Source organism: Crocodylus siamensis, chromosome 7 (genome assembly GCF_052110815.1).
Source record: "Crocodylus siamensis isolate JL-2025a chromosome 7, ASM5211081v1, whole genome shotgun sequence".
Classification (NCBI taxonomy): domain Eukaryota; kingdom Metazoa; phylum Chordata; order Crocodylia; family Crocodylidae; genus Crocodylus; species Crocodylus siamensis.
In genome coordinates, this window is record NC_143401.1 from 30,729,191 (window position 1) to 30,751,075 (window position 21,885).

The 21,885-nt window shown below is 41.3% G+C and overlaps 1 protein-coding gene across 2 annotated transcripts in view; it reads right to left on the bottom strand.

The window, feature by feature from the left end:
• DLG5 (discs large MAGUK scaffold protein 5) overlaps window positions 1-21,885 on the bottom strand; it is a 194,605-nt gene that overhangs the window by 13,470 nt on the left and 159,250 nt on the right. For both annotated transcript variants that reach the window (XM_090057165.1, XM_090057164.1), the window contains exons 19-27: window positions 21,009-21,130; window positions 19,667-19,756; window positions 11,862-12,030; window positions 7,516-7,678; window positions 6,310-6,443; window positions 4,776-4,940; window positions 3,732-3,915; window positions 2,419-2,567; window positions 1,832-2,002 (exon numbers count right to left, since the gene is read on the bottom strand). In XM_090057165.1, coding sequence (XP_089913291.1) covers window positions 1,832-2,002; window positions 2,419-2,567; window positions 3,732-3,915; window positions 4,776-4,940; window positions 6,310-6,443; window positions 7,516-7,678; window positions 11,862-12,030; window positions 19,667-19,756; window positions 21,009-21,130 — 1,347 coding nt within the window. The remainder of the gene's footprint in view (window positions 1-1,831; window positions 2,003-2,418; window positions 2,568-3,731; window positions 3,916-4,775; window positions 4,941-6,309; window positions 6,444-7,515; window positions 7,679-11,861; window positions 12,031-19,666; window positions 19,757-21,008; window positions 21,131-21,885) is intronic.

The window sequence follows — 21,885 nt, forward strand, 5'->3', positions numbered from 1 at the left end:
AGTCCCCCAGCATCCCAGCATGCTCTGCAGCTCTGGGCGTCTGCTGCAGCCAAGCAGGGTTGGCCCCACCCCTCTCCTCCCTAGCAGGCGTGTTATCACTGTTCCAGCTGACTGAGCAGGGTGCAAAACCCTGCTCTGGAGTGCAGCTGGGTCTACCTGGCAGGGGGGCAGCAGCCCTTACCAGGCGTTCCCAGCCCCCCCACCCCCATTGCTGCTTCAGCAGCAGGAGTGATGGGGGGCATGGCCAGACGTTGGTAGCCCGAGGGGAAAGGGGCAACACGCAGGCACTGATAGGCTCTGCTTGTGCACCTAGAACTGCAGAGGCCAGACACCATTAGCCTGAGGGGAAGGGGGTGAGGGGGTTAATCCTCCTATTTCAGGCAGCAGCAGCACAGGCATTGACATGGTGCTGGCTCCGTCCCATGCTGAAGATCCCCTCAGATAGGGCCCATGCCGCAGTGCCTGGGCCGAGTCCCTTGGAGGAGAGGTGAGCGGCACCTGATGCTGATGTGGGTCCAGCTGCATTCATGGCAGGGGATGGGGAGGGGAGCTGGAGTTAATCACAGAGCCTGATCCACTGCTGCCTCCCATTGCAGCAGCGTGGCCTGGGGGCAGAGGTCAGGTCTCACCACCTAACACAGGTGTGGTTGTGGTTTGCAGACAAACTGCACCTGGGGCACAGCTCCCTACCCCCTTTGCATCAGGCAGCCATGCCAGGCCAGCACCTGGCCACGCCCTTGCCTCTGCAGCAGTTGGGAGGGGGGTGCTACAACACAGGCTACTCCATCCTAGCCAGGCAGGTCCCTGTCACTTGGACAGGGGACAGAGAGGGGAATTAAACTCCCCTCTGTCTCTGTTCACTTCTTGCTGCTACCAGGGCTGGCCACGCCCTGCACTGCACTGCTCAAGCAGTAGGGTGGGGGTGAGTAATGTCTGGCCGCGGTTTCTTCCCCCTTCCCCCTCCAAGCACACTCTGGCTGAGGAACCTGCAGACAAGGGTGGGGGTTTAAACCCCACCCCAATCATACTCAGGCCCGCTGGGGCGTGGCCATGCCCCTCTCTCAGTACAGCTTCCCCGCAGCCCAGGGCTCGCTCTAGCACCCCTGGCTTCTAGCCTGAGCCACTACATCTGTGTCTGCATTTCCGGAATCAAAACAGAATGTCTGTTCACTTGCAAATTGGTTCAATTTATGCAGGTTAAACTATCCTGCAAAGACTGAATCAATTCAGGCTCAAGCTTTTTGAATGTCTGTACTTAACATAGGAGGAATATGGGAAGCCTGCAAATGGGGAAGGGAAAAAAGGAAGGGCAGAAATAGCAGCAACAATAACAGAGCAAAGAATACTCGTCTGCTAAGTAATCTTAAATATGACTTTAAATAACAACTAAAAATGTAGTTACTGCATACATGGTACTCTGCCTCTGATCTCAGTGCAAATCTTTTACTGGCATCAGTTGATTGTGGGGGTACATAGTTCTAAATATATACCCTGGTCAAAGAAGATTATTAAGAAAAAAGGATTAGCCCTGTTCACTAATGAGTCTTTTTATGGAAAATAATTTTGGTTACTGCTCAAATCATACCTTGGTGCCATGTACACTTCACATTTTTAGGAGGTTACTCCTGGCAGCACTAAAAATGACTTGACCAAGTGGTTTATTTAAGTCTTATTAAAACATGCCACCCCTAAAATAACCTTTCTAGGAAACTAATACCTTGCAAAAGTGATACAACTTTGAAGATTCAAACCCAGTTCTTTTTTTTTTTTATAATCCCATCAGTTAGACATGTTAAACAATGGTAAACAGTTACTCACTGAGGTCACTTACATGTATTTGCTGGGGATCTGTCCTCTTTCCAGCTTTTGCGCATTCTCATCTAGCTGCCAGGCCATCCAGCAGCCAAAGTTGCCCTGTGGCAGAGTGTCATCAACATACAAAATGTCATCCTTCTTAAAGCTTAAATCCTGCTCTACCTCTGTCAGTCGATCATAAAGTGCTCTGCAGAGAGACATATATACAGACTCTTTAATTGAAACTATACCATGTGAGATGAAATGTGGTATACTTATTTAGAAAAATAAATTAATACACATTTGGGTTACTGCCAAATATCCTGAATGGTCATATGCTTACAATGATGTATGCAGTTATACATGTGGTATGCATTGCAGTTATACTTGTATACTACTTGTCCAATTCAGAAAAAGACCAACGATGAGCTAAGTTAGAGTTTCTTTCTTTGACTTCTCAGCAAAAATAAGAGAGACTAACCAGTTGCTTCTCTCTGCCGTATGTGCAAGGTATTTTAATGGTGAATTTTGTGGTCTCACTTGCCTTTCAGTGGTTTGCCACCACACGCAACTGCTGTTGACAAAAGGGTTAGGAATTGGGCTATTTAAAGGACATCTGAATACCTGATATAGAACCCATCTCCAGGTAACTCTTTTATCTTGTTGTATTCTTCTATTCTGAACTGAGTCTTTATTCTGATATTTTCTCCTGGCTTCAGCATTTCAAGGTAGGCTTCCTCAGCTGTTTTATTTCGCATATCAACAGATCCATACTGTAAAACATAACCCCCACAAAATCCTTAAACCTGATGTTACATCTCAATAGGCTCTTGGATTAGCAAAGCCTGAATAATGTGAGGTTGTAGCTAGCTATCTGTGTCAAAGGAAATCTTGCCATGACATTAGACACATTAGTGTAGGAACCAGATTAAGACAGCCAGTGGTGAGGGGGTAGGATTAAAATTGAAATCCCTAAAGAAAATGCAACAGACATGTGAGAAAAGGAAAAAAAAGAACACTATCTTCACGGCAGTCTGAGAAAATAATAATAATCTATAATTTAGGCCATGGGTTTTCAACCTTTTTTAATAAGTGTACCCCCAGCAGCTGCATTTGGGGGGGGGAAGGAGGGGTTGGTGCATAGCCAGATGCAGAGCAGCAGTAGCAATGGGTAGTGGATGGCAGCGGCAGTTGCTGCTGTATACAAGCTTCCCTCCCCTCCCCATCACATCTGACCAGCCAGGCAGCACCTGTGCGACCCACAGAGGGTCACCGCTGCCCTCGCTCCACGAGGCAGCAGCACAGGGTGGTGGGTGGCAGCACTCCATCCCTGACCACCCACACATATCCCTTAGGGCCTTCCCAAGTACACCCCCCCCCCATTGACAACCCTCATTTAGGCTATTTATGCAGATAAATTAGCAGCAGTTTAACAACAAAGACAATGCCTCCACCAGCATGCTGGCATACTGAGGGTAAAGGAGAAGCAACTCTAAGTACTCATCCATTACAGACTACTAAATCTGGGCAGCTCACAAAACACAATGTTATTATCCCAACACTAGAATTAGATGATGTAAAGTTTATCTAGTGCCAGCAACAGTTCATATACCCTAGGGTCTCTACTATTATAGACACTGGTGGCAATCAACAGGTCTCAGCAACAACTTGTAACAAGTTTCCCATGTGTAAGCAAGCCCTAACATGATGTTCAGAATGGAGTGCTTCATGATAGAGGTCTAAAAGGTGGAGGTTACACGAATGAAGTTTACAGGCAACTGCTCCTGGTTTGGCAAGGCTGCCAGAAAGGGACATATTTCTGCTATGTGGAATCTAGAAGTATCTTTAGTTACCCTCGTGCACTATGTCCTGTTCTAAAAAAGCTGAAATATGAAAAGCAACATACATCTTCTATATTTTGCACCTGTATCACATACCTCAAGAATTACGTCTCCCAGAACTAGTCCATCAGGTCCTTTTGCTGGGCTGTCATCATCTACATCCGACACAAATATTCCATGTAGGTTTCCACCACATATTTGGATTCCAAGATCAACTTGGGATTTTTTAATGACTACGATCCTAGGTTCAGGGGTCCTTTTGTTTGCATCCATAGGGACCCTTTTGATACCAAGAAACAAGACAAGTTCTTTTTAAAGTAAAAGTTTATTCACTGTTCTTGGTTAACATGCATGTGTAACTAGTCACCTGAACAAAAAGAAGTATATTAATTTATTATACTGTATAGGTAAAACCATTGTTAAGGTTTACCTTCAAGCATCCTGTATTATTTCTAACACAGCTAATTTTGTTTTATATTTTTATTTGAATGTATTTTGAAATGTGTCTGTAAGAAATGAGGAAGTAGTTTTATCATGGGACAAATGCATCCTTCAACTGTTACTTTAAAAAGGCCAGTTGATTTCTGGAATCTAGTTAACAACATAAGAAATTGCATTCACTGGATCAGATACTGTGTCTAGCTTGGTTTCTTGTCCTGCATACTGGCAGAGGAAGGGGAGGAACAGGGTATGTTCAGAATTTTCCACACTTACTCCTTTCCCATTGCGGTTTCCAGCATTCAGAGGTTTAGAAATTCCTAAGTCAAGAACTACACTCGATCCATCTACCATGCTCATTATCTATGATGGAGGTTGCCTCCCAGAATAGGTCTAATGCTCTTCTGAACTGGCTTAAGCTACTGGCCTCCACAACAGCTTATGGCAATGGGTTCCTCAAGTTAGTTGCAAATTTTGTGAGAAAGAACTTCCCTGTGTTAGTTTTAAAGCTATCACCTAATAGTTTCATTTTATGCCCCCTGGTTCTAGCACTGAGACACTAAATAATCATTCCCTGTTTACTTTCTTTGTACCATTTACTATTTTATAAACTTCCATCATGTGTCCACTCTCAAGCATCTTTTTTTCTTTTGTACCTTTCTTCCTTCCCTCACACGTCAGAGAGAAATGTTCAGCCTTTACCTCATGGAATTCCGGGGACTAGTAGTTGGTGTGGTTTGCTTGGATGGAGGCGTCATTGTTCCTTCATCCTGTTCGCTCACAGTATCAATTATGGAATGATTGTCAGGGGTTGCAGCTCCACTGCCTTGTGGTGTGGAATGATTGCTCACTGGTTCCAGTCGAGAACTATAATGAAGGAAAGAATCAAAAAGTGCTGGTAAAAACGTTGAACAGTCCAACCAATAACAAACCTTTCACTTCAGATATGAAGAAATATTAAATTTTTGGGGAAAATCTGAGCTGAAGTCAAGTTAGTAACAGACGGAAAATCTGAAAACAGAACAGAAGTATAAGCCTTATAAAATTCTGAATGGAAGACACAGCTTAGTTTTACATATGATCACATATCTCAAAACAGAACCCTAGTTTAAGTGAAGTGGGATCATTTTTCAAATACTTTTTTGGAATCTTCTGACATCCAATATTTAAAAGTGAATTGAAATGCTAAAATAAGTCCAAGAGCTGCCTAAGAACCTGAACCACGTCAGATGATATTTTCATTTAACTTCTTTAAAATTCAGCTGCAGTCTCTTGGAAAGCACTAGCTACACGTGGTAAACCCAACATTTGCACATGCAGTTTTCATAAATGAAAATTCAAACAGAGCTGAATGTAAACATCGGCATGTGAACATTTCAATATGTATGGGAACAACTATGGAAGTCCATTAAAAATGACCTGAAAAATGCATTTAAAAAACTAGTAATGTTTTAAACTAATATAGTTACAAATTAATTTCTGCTTTCCTTTAGAAAACCAGAAAATCAGGGCTCACTACATGCATGCTCTCAGCTTATACTGGTCCCTTTTATAAGCAGAAAACTACAATGGCATGAAAGGTCAGCAATGCCTATGGCTGCTTGAATATTAGTGATTTCAGTAACTTCCTTTCTCTCTCAAGAACATCACAGATCACCTTTGAAAATGACCCCTATAGAAGACAGGCTTTAATTCCCCTCCTTTTGTGAATGAGCTAACAGCCTGTTTTTAAAGATGAGTAGATTTTTACAAAGGACAACTTTGTGCAGCCCTTTATTTTGAACATCTTTTCATATTTCACATGCCCTGTTTATTTAAGTTCAAGACATTGCGAAGTCATAGGTATCAGAAGATTCCCAAATATCTGGATACAAAGTTGATAGGCTTTGAAACAAATATTTCATTGTAATTTTGACAAATAAATTATCAACAATACTAGCTCTCTTTGTGAGCTCCCAACAGCAAATTGATGTATTATAACAACAACAGTAGGGAAAAAAAACATTTGATGTTGGTTTTATATTTCTGAAATATTATATCTAAACAAAGAAAAAAGATGACATATGCCCAAATTCTTTGTTTGTAAAATGAATGATACCTATGTTGCATTTTTTTTGTAATCGCATTGCTTATAAACACATCTTTCATTAGCACAGTCACAACAAAGAACATATCTAACACCTTGATATATGACAACAACCAGATAATAGTTTTTTCAAGGTCTAGCTAATCTTACCTAGATCGTGAGTGATTGCCAAGCTGATACATATGTGGGTTGTACTGAGCCAGAATAGTAATGGTGTCGCATTGCTGTCCAATGATCAATCGAGCCTGCTGCTCTGTAGCATTTCTCAGATTTATTCCATTAAACTAATAAAAAACCCAAAATATAAAACATTAGATGTCAAATGTTCAAATGACAACCGGCAAATTCATTATAAAACTTTCGGAATCTCAGTTTGTTCAGTGTTTTTTTTAAATTCTCCTGAGCTGTAGGAGGACTATAAGATGTTTGCTGGAGATGGGGAGGGAGAAACTACTGCTATGGAATGGATTGATTTTGCTTTCGTTATTATTTAATTACTCCTTTGAAGGAATCAATACAATTTTAAAATGTGACATTTGGCCACAAACAAAATGCTTATTCTGGTTGGATGAAACAGTATTCTTCTCCTCTGGAAAGTTTTCTAAACAGCTTCTACATCTGGTTTATTTATTTTTATATATCTTTGTTAGGGCTTAGTGCAGCTTGATACCAGTGATTAAGTACAGATGGGTTAAGGACATAAACCTTGGATCCAACTCTGAATTTCTAAGTAAGGCTTATATAGTTGTTTGGATCTATGGTTTGCCTTAAATACATCTAGATCTTTAATAAACATTGCTACAGTAGACTTGTGCCATCCCCATATTAAAAAGAGTGATGCACTTTCCTACAGCACAAACATAGGATAGGGGTAACAGTGCAGTCCAAGCTGTGCCTACAGGCTCACACAGAGGTACCCAAGTTAGCTTTAAATTAGTTCACTCACGTATGTATAACAATGTAAGTATGGCACCATTGAGCCTGTGCAGGTTAAACACCTGAATATACAGGTTGTCAAATATGCAGCTCACTTTTCTCAATACTGCTGTTGCAACTGAGCAAGCTAGTCTAAAGCTATGTAGGATATCTCAGAGTGAGCTGCAGTCACATCCTTAGGAGGGTAATGACTGGTAAAGCAATTATTGTTACAAAACTTGACAAAATTATTTCATACATGGTTCAGAATCAGTATTCTAGTATTGGAGAGGGAGAGGGAGAGAGTGGAGGGGAAGGGAAGGGGAAAGGGGAAGAGAGAGAACCTGAGAGTGAGCCTGTGCCTGAGCACATATGAATATATGAGCTTGGGGACAACTGTATTCATTTAATAAATCATGGAAATAGGAAGTAAACAATTACCTCCAGTAACTGATCACCATATTCGAGGCCAGCTTGATGGGCAATGCTCCCTCCAGTTACTTTAGAGACGAATATCCCACCATTTTCTCCACTCACAATGGAAATCCCTAATGGTTCAGAACCTTTCTGCACTTTAACATGGCGTGGTTCTTCCATGTATGGCCTATAAAAGGAAATGGTTAAAAACTGATTTGGGAAAAGTGGAATTTGAACCATAACATTTAAGTTACATGCACTACCTTTATATCTAGCTGAAGTGGAACATTAAGGCAGATATGAACAGCTACTGAAAATACTATAAAAACTGCTGCATATGCATTCCTTAAAAAACATGCAATGTACAGTGGTGTAACTATATGTATATCACATACATGACCACTGAAAAAATGTTATGGTAAACATGAATTATAAATACTAATGTGGTGATGTAAGTAGGAAAGAAACCTCCGCATCCATATTATATAGAAGTAAATAAACTACTGTATATAATATGCAATTTACAAACCATATTCCTGAAAGGTGCCTTACAGTTTATAAATGCTGGGAGTCTGTCTCTTGTGAAAATAAACATTGTAAAATAAACAATAAGAGGTGAACCAAGAAAGGACGATGCAAAAATATCAAATTTTAAATTTGTATGCAAGAAAACGCAAATTAGTAATGAAAATTAAGCAGTTGCAAACTCAAGCCATTAAGACAGCAGTTTGCATGGTAGCATTACAATTACCATGCAAATTCTCCTTCAGGGAAATTATCCAAACATGTAAAATAGCACAAGGTGCGCAATACTGCTTGAGAAGGACAACCTTATATCAGGCCAACCTCAAACTCCTTAGGGATGAGAACCTAGGCCTAGGAGCCACAGGGATTCTCAGAAAAGACCTATTACGGAACAGATATCTGAAAGATGCAGAAGATTTGAGAAGAAAAAGAACACTTAGAAAGACACATGGCAGTAAAGTACAACAAGAGAATAGCTACATATATTTCTGAAGAATTCTGGTGCAGTTATTCCCCATCATTTCTGCCATTTACAGTACTTTTATCTCATCTGCTTCTCAATAAGCTTACTGATCACTGGAGCATTATGACACGTCAGATAAAGGAGATAAACCTTTCCAAGTGTTTCCCACCAGAAGGCATGATTTTCTGTTCTTGGTTTCCAAAGGCAGACATCACAAGCCAAGGCCTGGGACTTATAATATGCTGCCCAATTTCAAATCCTTCAAGGTGGCTGAACCTTCTGTATTAAGAGGCCTGGCTCTTCATAGAGCATGTGAACAGAAACATAAATCTTCTAAGGAGTGCTCAAACACAGTGCTATTGAATCCTTGTGAACAATTTTCAAATAAGACCAAATGACATAAGCATTTCTGGAAATTTTAGCTACTACAAAAACACTCTTTTAAATTTAGTAAGAAAAGTTAACTGGATTTAAGATTAGTGCAGCTGATGTCAGATACACAAGTGAAACAGTGGCTGAGATACTTCTGGAAAGAGCAGGTTGGGGAGGAACAAGGAGGATTTTTTAATTCATTATTCTAAAAAAGTATGGTTGCAGTCACTTTTTCAAGATCACCAAAAATCCGAAATAAAATTTCTTTCAAATCTGCTTTTCATTTTTCTTTTCTGTGATGTATTTTCCATCTTATCTACCTCCTGCTTGTATTAACTTCTATTTCCAAGACTGTTCTCTCAAAAGGGACATATCAGTGTAGCATATAAGAGATTTCTGGTTTAACTCTGGGAGCTAGGAAATCTTGTGTCAGCATTAGTTTTAGAATGAACCCCCTTAGTGTTGGGTATGTCAGAACCTCAATCTGAATTCCTATATAAAATGATAATACTACTTATTAATGGATGTTGTAGGATAGAATAACAATAAAACTTAAATCAGCTCTCTTTGAAAATATAAAGCCCTGTTTAAGTGCTAAATGTGTATTATTACGAGTACACACTATGTTAAACCCAAAGGCGAAGTTCTTACTGCTATATTAAATTAATTGTGCTAAGTCACAGAAACCTGGAAACTGTCAGCAAAAAAATTCCACTTGTATTGGGCAGTTAATGCATTGAATAAAAAGGAAAGTCTTGTACAGAAAAGATTACAATATGATTATACTATCCATGACTAAGCAAGACTGACCAAGTTGGACTCTCATTAATGCTTGCGTTATATTGTTGGCAGCTTTGTTTACTGCACCGTAATTTGTTCCCAAACCATTCACCCACACAGCTTTTTAAATTATTCTACTGTGGGATTGGAAGAAACGCTGATGAAAACACATGCAAACCATGCAAAAAAAAGTTTTAATATACATTAAAACTCATTTTCTTGAGGGAGAAAAAGAAGTCACACCTGAGCAAGAATACTACTGTATACAATTTTCAAGTTGATAAGACATTAGCCTATCTTGGGATTCTCACAAGGAAATTAGCTAATAATGCATGGCTGGCAAAGCATGTATAATAATAATTGAACAATAATGTTTTAAAAGCTATCTAGCTTAATTAGCAATATTACTAAAAGAGAATGTAACACTTTCTGCTATAATAGTCACATTGTCTGCTTCAGTCCCTAAGGAGTGGTGACAAGAAAGTTAATTGATCATTTTTGTCTACTTCTAAAAAAGTGAAAATATTTTTCTTCAGAAAAAAGTTGCTGAATATTTTGCTTATGTTATTCTCACTGGAAAAAGGCGAATGAATTAAAATTGTGGGGACAAAGTATGCCTTTAGAATCTCAATAACATACACAAAAGGAAGCCTTTGTTTAGAAAATAATTTAAAGGACAAGTTTTTGTTCCTATTTATTTTAGATCAGGTTGTTAAACAATAAGTGTTTTGGTGAATTATGATCATGCTCCAAAAAGTTAAAAACAGTGCCTTCTTACTTGACAAATCTGAAGAGTGTGTGTGTGTGTGTTCATACTGCTTTATTTCACAGAAGCCCTGTGAAAGTAAGATGACTAGAAGTGAGCTAAATTTTACTCTTCCCTTACGCATCATCAACAGAACTATTTCGTATGTTCCAAATGTTTCCACACATGTAACCACTCGCATACAATGGGGGGTTACATAGTTTTCAATCATCTGTCCCACTGAAAGTTTACACCACGGGCCACATGCAAAGGGGATAAAACAAAGGAGCTTGACTTTCAGATTCCATTTACAGGAGAAAATCTTTTTACTTTTATACTAACTGCACAAGTCATGGTGGTATAGTAAACATACCAACTCATACAATCCTTTGCAAAATAGCACTGTGCTGCTCAAAATACATGTTTAATACTGTTGATAAAACCTCTAGTTACCCACTGATAAAACTGGATACATTTCCCTATGATTTGAATAATAATTATTACGCTAGTATCATGCTGCAGAATGTCTTTGTTATAGTATCATTTACTTTATTAGGCCAAGCCTTATAGCAGAGCATCTTTACACAATTCAGGCAGCATTAAAGGGGTTTTGAAGCATTTGTGAGAGAAGGTAATCTACTTGCACATGAATGTTTCTTTATTATTCTGCCATGAAAGTATAAATGTGCTTTCAGTATACATGAGAATCTGGTCCTTAAAGTCTGTGTTTGCTGTTTGTTATTTTGAGTACACAAAAATTTTGTTTCACAAATGTATGGCTGACAGGTTATGATAAAAGAAAAATTAGAAGTCCTGGGTTAATTAGCTCAAGAAGCATATTTTAGAAATATGCATCAAAAAGTATAAGATTGGGACTTAAAACAGACATAAACAAAGCATCATGTCACACATTGGCCTCAGTCCCTCAGTTGTGAAATTAAGCACATTTACAGAATTTTGGCCATGCTCTTAAATTTACGTACTTTGGAAAAGATCAGCCTGGACTGAATTCTGCCAAATCATGGGAGGTTTAAGATGGTAAGTCAGAAATGTTAAAGATTTGCATTAATCACCAAATATGTCTAGATCTATTTTTCTTTGATTTCTAGTGAGCAGCTCTCACCAGAGGCAGACATCTGAAGACATCTACATAGAAGAGCAGCACTCAGATTGAGAAGCTGCACACCTGTTTGATGTGGCCATTAATCTAAGAGAAAATTCCCTATCACATGCATTCTCCTCAGGATTTCTTTGAGATTTAATACTGCATTCTAAGTTCCAAAAAGAGAGAACCTTACACAAATCATTCAAATATAAAAAATGAACAACAGGACCCAAATATACCCCAGTATCTACATGCCCCATTTTGCATAACCACCTTCACTCTAACAAACTTACATTTGAATTCTCTTATATTCCTTCAGTTTAATAAGCTAACAAGATTATTTCTGATGCATTTGTATAAAAGAACAACAATCTCCTTACCTATCTTTTCTACGTTCTCCAATTGATACTGGGCTAATAGAAATCCTTGGTAGTGTGGAAAGGGAGTTCTGTGACTGGCTGCTGGCAAAGGAAGATGTCTCAAGGTTAAGAGGTGACTGTGGAGGAGTTATAATGCTGGGACTGCTACATTCAGAATGTGACAAGGAACCTGTACAAAATAAGGAGAGGATTGTATATGGCACTGTATGACTGAGAGATCCATGATGAGATATTAATAGTCACATACAGTATAAACTCAGTATATAATGTCTATAAAGCATTATTGAGCATACTTCAAAACATGAGGATATATGCTAGGTCTCTTAACAGTGAGAACATTGGTTTAAAGCTCTCTTAACAGTGAGAACATTGGTTTAAAGCTGAGACACTGAACACAGGCCACATGAAAGCTCCCTTAAATATATACATAATGCACAGGAACAGTGTAAAGTCCAGCCATAATACAAAATCAAGAAAATATAGGAGACGGTGAAATAAAGATCTCAATACTGGGTATGGTCTAAAGGAATGTTCTTTTAGATCACAAAACACATTCTCCTTATTTCTGGGCAAAGAAAGTCCTACAAAACATTTGAAAGTGAAAGGAAAAACCAAAGTCTATACAAATTACCTATTTTGCCAGAGGCAAGTATTTCTTAGGGCGATATCTTTTATTGCACTGCACAGTCAGGATAGAGTTAGACAAGCTTTCAATGCAAGGCATTCTTCTTCAGGTCAAACTGGGTCAAAAATTCAGCTGCAATTTTACACAACCTTACTCTGTGTTTCCACTACTTTTCTGTTTGCTCTCCCCATGAATTTTTCACTCAACAAGTTCACTGGCAGGAACATTCAATGATTTACATTATCAGAGATTATTAAAGGAAGTAAAAATTTACATAATGGTAACCGAAAGCCATTTATAGGAACTGTTTTCATCACTTGGGGTATAGGAACATAGTACTGTAGCAAAACCTGAGTTTTTTTTTAAATTTTGAAATGTATTCCTTCACTTCCCCAACTGTTTCTGACTTTTTCTCTCCCTCTATTCTCTATAGATAAGCATGAGTAACTTAAGACATAGGATAAGCTTCAGCATTTTTGTAGCAAGTTTTTTCTTCTCTCTCCTTCTTTGATCCACTGTGTTATGTTGTATAATTATTATGTCTATACTGTTTTACTGATTTTTACTGGATTTTTTTTAAAATTGATACTATATGATTTAGGCCTACATGTGTAAGTTAGCATAAGTAATGTCAAGTTTCCATTTTGAATGTCAAGCCTCTATTTTGTATCCTCTGCTTAGGTGTAACCCATGACTCATGTCTAACCAGTCATGTAAATTGGTTCCTGAATGAATGGGGATGAGTGAAGGTGCTTGAGGTACAATGGTAGCAGGCCTCTACTGAATAATCAACTCAGTGACCGAACCATTGCCTTAACCATGGACCTGGCATTTGAAAGACAAAGACCCTACAGAAATCAGCCAACCCACTATTGCAACACAGATACCTAGAACTGCACATCCTTGCCTGGAGTGCACATGCTCAGTACACCAGGGCTGACCCTTGCCTGGGCATGCCTCTGCCACTAGGGTCATAGAAGGTTTGCCCCTATAAAAAGGGATAGTGAAGACAGACCCAATGGGATGCCCTCTCCATCTGGACCAGCACCATGCCACACCACCTATCCACCCAGAGGCCCTGCCGGCAACCCCCTCTGGACAACACCTTGCTGGAGAAGACACCAACTGACCATCAAGGATCAACTCACAGCCCAGGATAAGTAACTATCACCCACCTTCCTTCCCCAAGCAAAGGACCTGGACTCTGTCCCTACATACTTTGACTTCAATCCCTCCACCAAGCCTTTTTCTCTCCTCCTACCATTGTGTGTGTGTATGGGGGGGGCGTGCGTGTAGGAACCAATAACTTTGTGGGGCTGTGCAGTGTGTTGTCTGTTTAATAAACCTGTTATTTTGAAACCCTGAGCTGTTTTTTGTCTTATTGACCTCCTGACCCTCCTCCTTGATTTCCCAGCTATCTCCCAGCTTTCTGCCTGTGTTTTCTGGCCATCTCCTCCTTGCCAACAGGCTTTTCCCCTTGCTTCTGTGGCAGAAGACCACTTCTGTTTCTCTCCAAACCTCTACTCTGTGACAATTCAGTTAGGATGGACCCAACAGAGGATACAACACCTTACACTATCTCTTTAGGTAACCTGAGCTGGCTACATTCCTGAGGAAGGGGGAAAACCTGCTCCCTTTGCCTACGTGACTGGCATTACATATCTGGGTGAGGGGCTTGGGCACTCTGGTGGTGTACAGACTGCCCAGCAACCAGTGATGCATTTCAAATTGGCTGGCTGACAGCCAACAGGTGCTGGCCTCCATTGGACCAGGTAAATGAGGTCATAAGGGCGATGTAAGTTAAGGATTGCCCAGAAGGAAGGGGCAGCAGCAATGAGCAGCCTCGAACTACTATATTATGGTCCTCATCCATGTGGGAACCAATGACGCAGCCAGGAGTAGTCCTGACAGTGTCATGGGTGACTACAGGGTTCTGGGGGCCAGGCTTAAGGAGGCAGGGGTGCAGGTGGTCTTCTCGTCCATCCTCCCAGTCAGAGGTTGCAATAGGCATCACAGAGAGCGCCTGCATCAGAGAGGTCAACCTGCGGCTCAGGAGTTAGTGTCATAGTGCAGGATTTGGCTTCCTGAACCGTGACCCACACTTCCTGGCATGGGACTTCCTGGGGCACGATGGATTTCACCTCTCAGAGAAAGGTAAAAGTCTTTTTTCCCAACAGGTTGGCTGATCTCCTACATCGGGCTTTAAACTAGCTCAGACAGGGAGGCAGAAGAAGGAGAACATCAAGAACCTGCAATCCATGGGATGTCTAGCAGTACAACACAAGTAAACAATAAGCAGGTAAGCAATAAGGGCCCCATTGGGCATCAGAGCTGGGGGACAACAAAGGCACCAGTCACAGGGCTCAAGTGCCTATACACTAATGCTAGGAGCATGGGGAACAAGCAGGATGAACTGGCACTCCTGCTTGCAGAAAACACTTACGACTTAGTGGGGTTAACAGAAACCTGGTGGGATTCTACCCATGACTGGGCGGTACACATTGAGGGCCATAAGCTGTACAGGAAGGATAGAGTGGGGAGGAAAGGGGGAGGGGTTGCGCTGTATGTCAAGGAGCATTATACATCAACCCTTATCAAAATGGAATTGGAAGAGGACAAAGTAGAAGCATTGTGGGTTAGGATACATGGAGGTCAAGGGGAAAAGGATTTAGTGGTAAGGGTCTGCTACACACCCCCACAACAAGGGCAAGAACTAGGTTTGGAACTCCTGAGGCAGCTCTTGGAGACCATTAAGACTAAGGAAGCGGTAGTTATGGGGGACCTGAACTACCCTGACATCTGCTGGGAGACGCAGACAGCAAATTCCCACCGTTCACACAGGTTCCTATCCTGTGTACAGGACCTCCACCTGACACAGGAGGTACATGGTCCCACTAGGGGGAATGCCGTACCGGACCTGGTCTTGAGGGATGACATAGTAGGGGACCTATAGATCGGTGGTCACCTGGGGACAGTGACCACCAAATAACAGAATTCACCATAAGGTGCAGAGTGGGAAAGGTAACTAGTAGGGTGGATGTGCTAGACTTTAGGAAGGCTGACGTCAGCAAGCTCAAGTGTTTAAGTCAATGACACACTGCAGAGTAAAAGATTTGGTGAGATGGGAACCCAGGAAGGGTGGCTGTGCCTCAAGGAAGCGATCCTTCAGGCACAGAGGGAGACGATCCCGATGTGGGGGAAAAGGGGCCAAGAGGCTTCCTTGGCTGACCAGAGAAATCCAGAGTAGCCTAAAGGCAAAAAGGGACCAGGTAAATGAGGTCATACGGGCTATGTAAGTTAAGGATTGCCCAGAAGGAAGGGGCAGCAGCAATGACCAGCCTCGAACTACTATATTATGGTCCTCATCCATGTGGGAACCAATGATGCGGCCAGGAGTAGTCCTGACCGTGTCATGGGTGACTACAGGGTTCTGGGGGCCAGGCTTAAGGAGGCAGGGGTGCAGGTGGTCTTCTCTTCCATCCTCCCGGTCAGAGGTTGCAATAGGCATCACAGAGAGCGCCTGCATCAGAGAGGTCAACCTGCGGCTCAGGAGTTAGTGTCATAGTGCAGGATTTGGCTTCCTGAACCTTCCACTATAAGCAGTGGAAACAGGGAGAGATTACTAAAGAGGGTATACCTCCTCAGCTCAAAGTTGTAGGGAGGCAGTTAGAAAGGCCAAAGCTACCATGGAGCTGAGGATGGCATCCCAAGTTAAGGATAACAAAAAATTATTTTTCAGATACATAGGGAGTAAAAGGAAGGCCCAGGGTGGAATAGGACCACTACTGAATGGGCAAAAGCAAATGGTGACAGACAGGGGGGACAAGGCTGAATTCCTCAATGAGTTCTTTGCCTCAGTGCTCCTAAATGAGGGGCAAGACAAATCTCACAATGAGACTGTAGAGAGACAACAGCTGGGCGCCAGACTACCAAGCAGTGACTCTGAGATGGTGCTGAGTCACTTAGAAGGACTGGATGCGTTTAAGTCGGCAAACCCGGATGAGCTCCATCCAATGGTACTGAAGGCACTGGCTGGTGTCAATCCACAGCTACTGGCACTCGTGGTGCACGGGCCAGGTCCCAGAGAACTGGAAAAGGCCAATGTGGTTCCTATTTTCAAGAACAGGAGGAAGGAGGATCCAGGCAACTATAGGCCAATCAGTCTCACCTCCATCCTCGGCAAAGTCTTTGAAAAGATTATTAAGGCTCATATATGTGAGAGTCCAGCAGAAAAAATTATGCTGAGGGGAAACCAGCATGGGTTCGCAGCAGGTAGATCATGCCTGACTAATCTAGTTTCTTTTTATGACCAGGTTACAAAGCACCTGGATGCAGGAGTAGGGGTAGATATTGTTTACTTAGATTTCAGGAAGGCCTTCAATATGGTATCTCACCCCATACTGGTAAACAAATTAAGAGGCTATGACTTGGATGATTACACAGTTCAGTGGGTGGCAAATTGGCTAGAGGGTTGTACCCAGAGAGTGGTAGCGGATGGGTCAGTATCGACCTGGAAGGATGTGGGCAGTGGGGTCCCGCAGTGCTTGGTCCTTGGACTGATACTCTTTAATGTCTTCAGCAGTGACGTGGACAGGGGAGTGAAGTGTACTCTGTCCAAGTTCGTGGGATGATACAAAACTGGGGAGAAGCTGACATACCGGAGGGCAGGGAACAACTACAGGCAAACCTGGACAGGTTGGACAAATGGGCAGAAAACAGTAGAATTCAATTAAACAAGGAGAAATGCAAGGTGCTGCACCTAAGGAATAAAAACGTCCAGCACGCCTACTGCCTAGGAAATGAGCTGCTCAGTAGCACAGAAGCAGAAAGGGATCTCGGAGTCCTAGTGGACTCCAAGATGAACATGAGTCGTCAGTGTGATGAAGTCATCAGAAAAGCTAACTGCACTTTATCATGCATCAACAGAACCAAGGAGGTGATACTTCCCCTCTGTCGAGCACAGGTCAGACCGCAGTTGGAATACTGCGTGCAGTTTTGGGCACCACACTTCAAGAGGGATGTGGATAACCTGGAGAGGGTTCAGAGAAGGGCCACTTGTATGGTTAAGGGCTTGCAGGCCAAGACCTATGAGGAGAGACTAGGGCACCTGGACCTCTTCAGCCTCCATAAGAGAAGGTTGAGAGGCGACCTTGTGGCTGCCTATAAATTCATCATGGGGGCACAGAAGGGAATTGGCGAGGCCCTCCTTATTGGGAGTGGGTCTAGATTATGCCTTGGGGTCCCTTTGGTTTGACTGACTAAGGGAGACCACTACTTGTGCTTCCGATTGAGGGAAGCAGCCCAAGTTCTTGAAGTCAGTCAAGTACCCTCAAGGGCTACCAGGCCTGTGTTTCCCAGGGGGCACAGAGCCAGAATCAAGCCCATCCCTGGGTGGTGGCAGCTCTACACCCAGGCTAGTGGGTGTACTCCAGGAAGGGGGTCAACCAGACATGAGGAAGGCACTCGGAAGCACTTGGAGCTTGGAAGGCACTCCAGGAAGGCACTCGGAGCTTGGAAGGTGGTCAGGCGCAGTGAGGTGGGTGACTCAATGCAGGAGCACCCCCTACTGGCCCACCACAGCTTCCACCCCGGCACCAGGTGACCTGAGTAACTCCTAGGCACTTGACCTTAAGTAACCCCAGCTTCCTCTCCACTGCCGGTTCTAATTCCAACCCCGGCAACTTTCAATCCTGGCACTTCCACTCTCTTATTTTTCCCTCTCTTACCTTAACCCCCATCTATCTCCCTGCTTCTGGAAATCTTTGACCCTTGATTCCTCCTCCCATAGCTGCCAAGCACCCTAGGTATCCCAAGTACTACAAACACACACATACACACCATACCACCCAAGTTAGGAACTTACCTGTGTGTATATGGGTGGTGTGTGTGTGAACTGGCAAATATATATACACATACACACATATGCATACACACATATATATCATTGTGTGCATGATATACCAATTAGTGGTCCGTGTATGTGTATTGAGTGTGTGGGTATTGACAACTGATTTTTTTGTCTAATTTTTGGTGTGTATAGTGTTTATGTGCTTGAATTGGTGATAGGTGTGCATGTGCTTAGACTGGTAATCTTGGATGAGTATGTTCCGTGTGTGTGTGTGTGTGTGTGTGTGTACACCCAATTAATTTTTGTATGGGTATAAGTGCAATTGTGTCACACCCTCTCATCTAACAGTACAATTTTGAGATCCTGAGAGTTGGCCTGGCACCACAGGACAACAACAGAAGACCTAAACATAGCTAATCAAAGCAGCTTGAATTTTCCACTTAGAATACAAAATTATGAAAATTTTAGCTCCACTTAAAAGAACACAAACAGAAGAAAGGCTAACTGAGGAAGATATTATTTCTGCAATTTCCAATTATTCAATAAATACTTGTAAAAGGTAAAAAAAATTTCTGATGAAAGATGCACTAGATCAGGAGTGGCTTACCTATGGCACAGATACCACAAGTGGCACAGGCATCCTCTGTGTTGATATGCAGCAGATTTGGGGGGAGGGGTGGGAAGGGAAGGCAGGCAGCAGTGGCAGAACATAAAATCAAAGGCAGAGCAGCATGTCAGGTAAGGGAAGGGGATCAGAGTGACACTTGGTAAGGGTGTGGGGTTAATTTGTGGCACACCTGCTGAAAACGTTGCCCTTGACTGGTCTAGATGAACGAACCAATACAATGAAAACATTTTTAAAACTCTTAATTTATACCATATATTAGGTGAGTTTGCAAAATACTTTAATGATTTAAGAATTAATAAAAACCATATACCTTCCCAAAGAATCATTATATTATTGCACTACAAGTGAAAAATGATTCCATACGTATGACTGGAACTCAAGACACAGTGTTGTGCTGGCACTCATTATTTTACACAAACCACTTGGGATATATGATGCTCTCTTAAAGCTCCAGGTCCTGCTTCCCACAGAGGTAGCTGTGAATGCTTTAAAGTCCAGCATTTATAAGTAAAAGAAAAAATGGAAATTGCTTTTCTTCACATGTCTGGGGGGGGAGGGGATATTGATTTTTTTTTCCTTTGTTAATTTTAGGAAGTTTTCCCAATCTTATGGTTTCCAGGCTGTCTGATTAGTAATTTCTGAATGTCAGAATTATTGAATACTTAAATTATGGAAAATAAAGGATAAAAGTAAAGAATATTTACCTCTGTCAGAACCTATGATGGACCTTGGATACCGTGGTGTTAAAGGAATCTTAATTCTTTCCGTTCTATACTGCAAATTGGTGGAAGAACCTATATTTACAAGAAAACTTCAGAATTTTTTGGCATATGTAACAGCAGCTATACAAAAAATCCCCCCCATACATGCATGTAACCAAAATAATTAGACTCTACTCCCACCAACAGGAATTAAATGGTTCCATGTGGATGCAGAAATTCAGAAGTTCACTTCTAGCAGTATTGGGGCTTTAAAAAACAACCTTGCTGGGGTCACTTGACTCCCAGGTCTCTTTCCTGCCTAGTACAGGGGGCTGGACCCAATGATCTCACGAGGTCCCTTCCAGCCTCTCAATCTATGAATGAAAAACTTTATATTCAACACTTTTGTTACAAGCAAACTGCCTAATTTAAACTGTATTGCTAAATATAAATATTCCCAGTTGTTAAATAATTTATATCGCTAATATATATACACACACTATCAAAGAATTGTATGTTATTTGTCGAAAATAATGCATTTGTTTACTTAGATTTATCTGCCACCCTCCTTTAATAAGGGCAGTGCATAACTATTTTACAAAAAACTTAATCAAGAAAATTCTATCACATCTGATCTTTAAGCATCCCATAGCACATTTTGAAAAGAGTTTACAAAAATTTTGGTTATGTTCCAGTTTAAATTAATAAAATAGCACATTTCCTGTCTTAAAGTGTTGTGTAATTTTTGCAGCAGTAGTTTTAAAGAGCTTTAGCAGACTTTCAGTAATGGATCACATCATTCTTGAAGACAGAATTTTTAAAATAGACTTTGGAAAAAAAAAGAAATAGAAAGTATTTTTTTAAGTTTATTGCAAGAGAATGTATATATTTAAATATTACTGTAATGGATATAGACACAAATATAGATATCAACAATGTATGAAGTGAATAGAAAATAATTAAATACAGAGGCATTTGATCATTAGTAAAACCTATCCTTCATTTTTGGGCTAACTTCTTTTTCCTTACAATCTTGCAAAAGCTCAAAACTATATTGGTCAATTCCCTCTAATTGGTGGTGACAGCAAATTATGCAGCACTGAACTACTGGGCAACAATATTTTAAAGAGGGCTCGTAAAGGAGGTTTCATACTAATCCACCCAGTTGGAAAAAAAAAGTTAAGTTATATTAACCAGAAACATGAATCAAGGGAAACTAGGAGGCTCTTTGAGTTATGAGAGCATCATAAAAACTGCTTTGAGGGGCAACATTTTTGCTATATTGTTTACCCTTAACACAAGGGAGGGGTATTTCCCCCCATGAACGAATGTGAATGCTAGTTACCGAGTCTTGCACTGGAAGGCAATGAATTTGAACCATGTGATGGTCTTGTACGCGAATTTTCAGAATAATCACTGGAGTGTTTGTGACTTAGGTCCAAACTCAGGCGACCCTGGTGCTGTGCACTGAATTAAAAGCAAAGTAGGTTATAGTATCTTCCAAACAATTTTTTCAAAACTAACCAGTAGAGCTGTGCGATTTCTTCCTTGCTATAAAACATACAAATTCAAGTGTGTTTTGGGGAAGTATGGGGGGATGGCCTCATTCTTCCTCTTGACACTGATCTATTTAGTATAAAATAACTGAAAAACCACTGATACCAGGAAAAAGCCTGAAGGTTGATACACTCCCCTGAGAAGCGAACATCTGAATTCAGTTAATATTAAATTAGTTAAAATGTTAAAAAAACAACAGGAGAGACTGAGCATTCTCCACCTCAGAATTATGTGTAGCTTGATTATTAGGGTACTTTCTCAGAGATTGTAGATGTGGCTCTAAATTCCCTGACAGATGGGATCCTGGTTTTATCAAATCCTAAGCAAGTACTATAATGCCTAAACTACTGAATAAAAGGGGACAGCTCCACAGTCCACCAAAGGCCCCTCTACACATTACAGGTATCGTGCAATTAACTGGCTAACTGTGCAATCACCTTGAGACCAACTACATGTGCAAAACAGCCATAACACCATAAAAAGCTCCAACTAGTTATGAAGTTAGACCTCAAAAATGTGTACTAACTTTATAGCTGGTTGCTATCGAGCTTTAGTTTGCATGTGTAACAGGGTCTCCCCTGCGGCTTGGAGCCCCATCAGCTGCTGTTATACCCAAGGCTGGGGGTCCGTGAAACCCCCAGGCCCATAGAGGGCTCTTAGTCCCA